The sequence below is a fragment of the Wolffia australiana genome, chromosome 10 (assembly GCF_029677425.1).
Source record: "Wolffia australiana isolate 7733 chromosome 10, ASM2967742v1".
NCBI classification, from domain to species: domain Eukaryota; kingdom Viridiplantae; phylum Streptophyta; class Magnoliopsida; order Alismatales; family Araceae; genus Wolffia; species Wolffia australiana.
Genome location: NC_135844.1, coordinates 13295001 through 13300575, shown reverse-complemented (window position 1 = coordinate 13300575; position 5575 = coordinate 13295001). Strand labels below are relative to the sequence as shown.

Here is a 5575-nt window from a genome sequence, read left to right as displayed (position 1 = left end):
TTTCTAAAATGGGTTACATTTTGACAATTTCCAATTAATTACTGTCAGTTTTTACTGATTGAGATGTAAAACTGTAAGTTAGGATGCGGTTGTAGAGGCCCTTTGTTTCACCCAAGAAATTAACAAGAATATTGGTCAAAAAAAATATGATTCCAACATAACCAACTGGAAATACGATCACTAGATAAAGTTAATTAAAACATTACCAAAGAAAGACATGACATATAATTATCGTAAGGTTTAATAATTTTCTCACTGTCGTAAAAACCATCTCAAATCAACAGACCCAATAAAAGTCTATGCACAATACGACATCTTTTGTCCTCGAAATCTTCAGATGCCGGAGGATGAGTGCTTCCAATCTTCAAGAGCATAATTTTTTTTGAAACATATAAATTGCATAAACTTCAATAATAACTATTAATTATACCCAAACGTGGGGATGAGGGTTACACTAAATGCTAAAATTAAAGTATATTCGTGGAGCAATAAGAAACACACCTCATCTGAGTCAAAATATAAAGGCCGCCTCAAAGCGGATATATATCAACGCATTCTGTAGTGCTGGGTCCGGATAACTTGGCAGCGCTGCCCCTCAAGAGAGTATTTGAGAGTAATGTCCACATCTCTCGGATTCTTCTTGTTGGGCTCTACAGTCAGGCTTCCTACCAAAGCCTCGCCCTCGCAGATGGTCAACACATCTTCCAGATATAGCACAGTCTGCTTCCAGTGCGTCGCCTTGCATCTAGGCCCTGCACACAAAATTTTTAAATATAGAAATTTAAACCCTGCACAAAGAATAGGAGACCCATTCAACTAGAAGAGAAACTCAGTACAGATTGTCATTCTGCATACTCTTCCATAAAACATTTTTTGATCTATCAATCCCAAAACATTTTTTTTCTTGGATCAATATCTGATCTCAATCCAGCAGGAGATGATTGACCTTGTCGAATCAATTAAATGACAATCAGGGCAAATTGAGCAATCGAGTATTTTGATCAGAATCGATGCAATTACCATCAGGGCAAACTGACCTCTACTGCTTCTAGGAAAGCCATTGATCCGATTTACAATCGGATTGAATGATCGACTCAATCCTAACCGGTACGGATCAATGAATCTGACTGGATCAATCTAATAACGACCACAGCAAATCAATCAATCAAATTTTAAGATTCAATACGATTGGATTTCCAACCTCGTCTCTAAAACAAACTCAAAGAAGTAAACAGGAGTAATACTATACTCAAAGCTAGCCAAGGATTAAAGCCAGACATGATTGAGACCTTGACGTAGATGTCTACCACGGACAAACTTCTGACAGGAATAGAGAGCAATAGAGCGACATAACGAGAAAATAGGAAGATAACAGAGTAACAACAGCAGCTACAGGACTTGATCATCGCATGTACCTCTCTAGGGGGATCCCTCTTTCGAAATTGGTTAACCGTCTACATCTTTTCGCCAGCCCTCCTTGGGAGAGGGCCACAACAATACCAAGGGAATTTATCCTCTTTGACAAATGACAAACCTTTCATGGGTTGGGAATCATAACAATGATACACAGGATCTAATAATTAAACCGATGACAGGATATGAGAGGGAGCGCAAACCTGTGGAGAAGCCCGTACGTTTGTGGCATTTTGTGAAAGATACATCAAAATAAGCCACTAGAGCATGGATATAATCATTTCTCTCGGCCACGAGCTTAAAGGGGGCAGTGAACGAGGCATCCCCAATAGTCATCTTTGAAATGTCCATACTCTGGATTCAAGAATCAGAAGAAACCATTAAGCATTCGGTCAATGCAGGGACAGTGCTACATGTAGAGCAAAATGGCACAATGCGGTTTAATTCACCTTCAACAATTGGCAGGTGGTGACGATCTGGTTCTGATCAACAGTGTCAACAAGTGGCTCAAGCATAGCCTGTTTCCTGATGCAGCTCATGTCGAAACCATATACGCTGTTCCAAACTGAGAGTAAAACATTTCAATTTTCGAAAGTTCAAACAAAATAAAAAATAATAGAAATCAGACATAAGTTAATGTAACATAAATTAATGCCACGTAATAACGGGGTATGAAATAACTTGCATTCAATCTTGTCTTCTTTGTAGTCTGCGTCTTCAATGGCCGTCAAATGAAGAGAGGCAATGTCAGGCAAGATAATGCCATCTTTAACCTGCGAATGAAGCAGGATAATTGTAAGGAAAATGTTTTCATAAAAAGAAACCCAGATCAGCACACGATGTGCTAACAGGGCAAGAAATAAGGATGGGAGAAAGAGTGCATACTAGCCACTTGTCTCGAGCATATAAGACGGTGTCCAGCATGTTCTCGAACAATAGGAAGTATCCCATCCATTCGGAGATAATGATGTCCACCTCAGATACTGGAAGGGCAATCTCTTCAACCTTCCCTTTCAGTATGGTTATAACTGGAGGCAAGCATTAAATTAAATCTAAATCAGAAAATAAACGAAACAATGCAAAGAAGTTTCGATAGAAAATTAAAATTTTCGACTGAGATGAGGTACGCGAAGAAGTTACCATCTGAGTATCCATTGGCTTCAACGATCTCTTTTGCCATGTCAGCCATTTGGGAACATTCCACCTGCAGAGCATTTGGGTGGGTAGTTTTTTAAATAAATATTAATAGCGGAAATAAGAGTATAACGGTGAATATAGACAAAGTTCTATCAATTTTTTTTTATTTCTGACATTTTAAACATTCACTGAGTGGCTATGACTGGTTAAATCCACGTTCATGAAAAGTTGGGAATAGATAAAAAGCGGAATTATATCTCAGAAAACACTAGTTGCAAGAGGAATTAACTTCTAATTGAGCACTGTATAAAATTGATTGAGATGCAAGAAATTGACGCAGGTACAAGAGCCAGTGTGATAAATGCTGGTACAAAAAAGCAGTAATCAACAGCATAGGAATTGTATACTCTCAAATTCGAGCTTTCAATGTTGTGTGTTAAATAACTCACGGCGTAGACATGCTTGGCACCTGCTTTAGCACAAAACAAAGAGAGGATGCCAGTTCCAGCACCAACATCAAGAACCACTTTATCCTTGAACAGAAATTTGTTTTGATAGATGACATTTTGATATGTTTTTGTCCTCACAGTATCCTTCAACATTTCCTGCAATACATTTTCAATTCATAAATCAACCAATGCTCAAGAAAAGCCTTCATTAAATTTCAAAAACATCATTAGCAGCTCACAGATAAGGTATTATCATACAGGGTTAAATAAAAAATTAACCAGAAGTTTTTTTTTAAAGAAAATAGGGCAGACCACCCGAAACCGGTGGCCCACCTGATACTATTAAAAAAACAAAGTCATGTACACATCATTTACAGTTATGACTGCACATCCGGCTTTTATCCCCCTACCCCCCAAAAAGATATTAGTGCCTCAACGTCAAATATGGCACTCTCGACTGAAGCCTTTCCTCCCTTGAAAATTAACCAAATGTTATTAAATATAATGACATTGCTGTCGTCAGAGGACTTCTCCATTTTGTCTTGAGTAATTCTTGCCAGATTCACGCATATCAGATACTCTTAAGGCATGAGTCTGATATCCCCATTCCACTTAAATCAGCCTGATATCCCCGATAATGAATGTTTAATTTTCCTTTGATCATTCCCAACAGAAGTCTCAAGCCGAACTTTTTCTGTAAGGGCTTCCTGACAATTACCATGATGCTCCAATGACCCATCCCAAACTGTTCACCACACTCTCGTCAGAGCCATCTTGTCATTGTCAACGCCAGACCTGACCTGATCAACGGATTAATAGAAATGCTTGACCGATCAGGAAATTCAAGAATTCAGAACAAATGTGTTCTGAGAGTCAAGAAAACCAATTCTTGTCTTGCAAGGGAGAGAAACAAGAATTGAGAAAATGAAAGAAGCTGAAGAAGTCCTCTTTTCATTCGAGGACTAAAACAATCATCTGCATCATCTGTGCGTGATCCTCCTAAAGTCAGACTTCCCTCTCCTTCAATAAGTTGTAGTAAATAACTAATCAAAAGACAATGAGACAATAATCATTGCTAATGTCATCCTCGCAACGGGCCATGACTAGAACAATGACGATGAAGGGAAAAATCCACTCCCCTGTCCACTGCCACCTTTTCCGACCCTTGCAGTATGCCGCCTTCGGCTGGCCACCGTGAGCTTCCGCTGCTGCCAGCCCTCTTGCCAGTCTTCTGACAAGATGGTTCCCACTGCCGGACTTCTCTCTAGCCCCTACCACTACAAATGTCTTCCAGAAGTCCGTCACATCGAGCGTCTGGTTTTTGTTCAAGGTGACAAGAGGAAGATGATGAGTCCTTGATGTCCTCAGCATTCATCAGTGCCCGGATGATGATGACGAAGAAAAAATTGTCATTGTTATCATCATTCGTCAACAACTAGGATGACAATAAAGAAATCTTAAATGTGAAGGACACATGAGCCAGTGAAGATTTTTGGATGACAAAGTTCTGCCGGGACAGCTAATTCTACATCCCTGGATACATAGCCAAAAGTAGAAAAAAATTAATGATGACTTGAGAATCAAGGATTGCAAGGGGTGTAAACAAAAAGAGAAGTAAACAAAGCAGCAATCAAGACCCAGACAGGAATGAAGGAGGCTTTACATACAGTCCTTAGAGAAGGAACTGTTGTTCTACAGAATCCTGCTATTTAATTAAATCTTAAGTCGGTCACTACACTCTATCCTCATTAAAAGCATCAGCAACCTATGACATTATTTTGAGGATTTCGCATATGTTTTGCACAGAAAATATCACAGCGAAATCCATTCAACTGATGAGACTTTAACATCATTAAACACTGAAAGTTCACTAGAGAACAGGGGAAGCACCCTGCACTGTGAACCTGATATCATAGCGTGGAATCGTGGAATAAAGACAGAATATGTGAGAATGTGTTACTGCAACAGTTGATGTTTAAGAAGATAAATTAGCCTACAAATTTAGAAAAAAATGCAAAATGGCAAAGTGATATGATCGCCTGTAACCTAAGAGAATATGCTTATGATACATAGTAACCGACTTCATCACTAATATATTTGAACTGGATTAAAGCATACACTATGCAACTACTCGGTCGTAAGTGAAGAGTTTTTTCTTCGACATAAATATATTTGATGCTACTTTCAGCTAGATTTTGAGTTCTATAAGTTGGAGGTGATTAATATTAAATGGATTTCAAAACAAAAAATCTAAGATTGGGATGTCAGAAGTGAGAAATAAACGATACAACACAGGCTTAAGATACAACACAGGCTTAATCCTACTGAAATAAAAAGTTGCTTTGAAACGCAGGATGTTCTAAAATTATCGACCATGTATCACAAGAAAATAACGGAAATTTCAAATCAGTTAGATTCGAAAAGTATTTTTTTCAGAAATAGAAAGACAAGTTTATTGAAAGAACTTTGACAACCGAACGTCAAGTCATCGTAAACGTACTTCATGGATACCTGCAAAAAAAGAGAAAATAAGTCAGACAAATGTCGATAAAATACCCGAGAGAAGATGCAGCATA

General features: G+C 38.4%; 1 protein-coding gene across 1 annotated transcript in view; it reads right to left on the bottom strand.

Moving 5' to 3' along the window:
• Nucleotides 1-396: 396 nt before the first annotated feature.
• PRMT11 (arginine methyltransferase 11) overlaps nucleotides 397-5575 on the bottom strand; it is a 6216-nt gene continuing 1037 nt past the window's right edge. Inside the window, exons 2-9 of the mRNA XM_078582057.1 lie at nucleotides 5500-5510; nucleotides 3000-3155; nucleotides 2554-2617; nucleotides 2299-2441; nucleotides 2099-2186; nucleotides 1863-1978; nucleotides 1617-1767; nucleotides 397-752 (exon numbers count right to left, since the gene is read on the bottom strand). Of these exons, the coding sequence (XP_078438183.1) occupies nucleotides 547-752; nucleotides 1617-1767; nucleotides 1863-1978; nucleotides 2099-2186; nucleotides 2299-2441; nucleotides 2554-2617; nucleotides 3000-3155; nucleotides 5500-5510 (935 nt within the window). The 3' untranslated portion in view covers nucleotides 397-546. The remainder of the gene's footprint in view (nucleotides 753-1616; nucleotides 1768-1862; nucleotides 1979-2098; nucleotides 2187-2298; nucleotides 2442-2553; nucleotides 2618-2999; nucleotides 3156-5499; nucleotides 5511-5575) is intronic.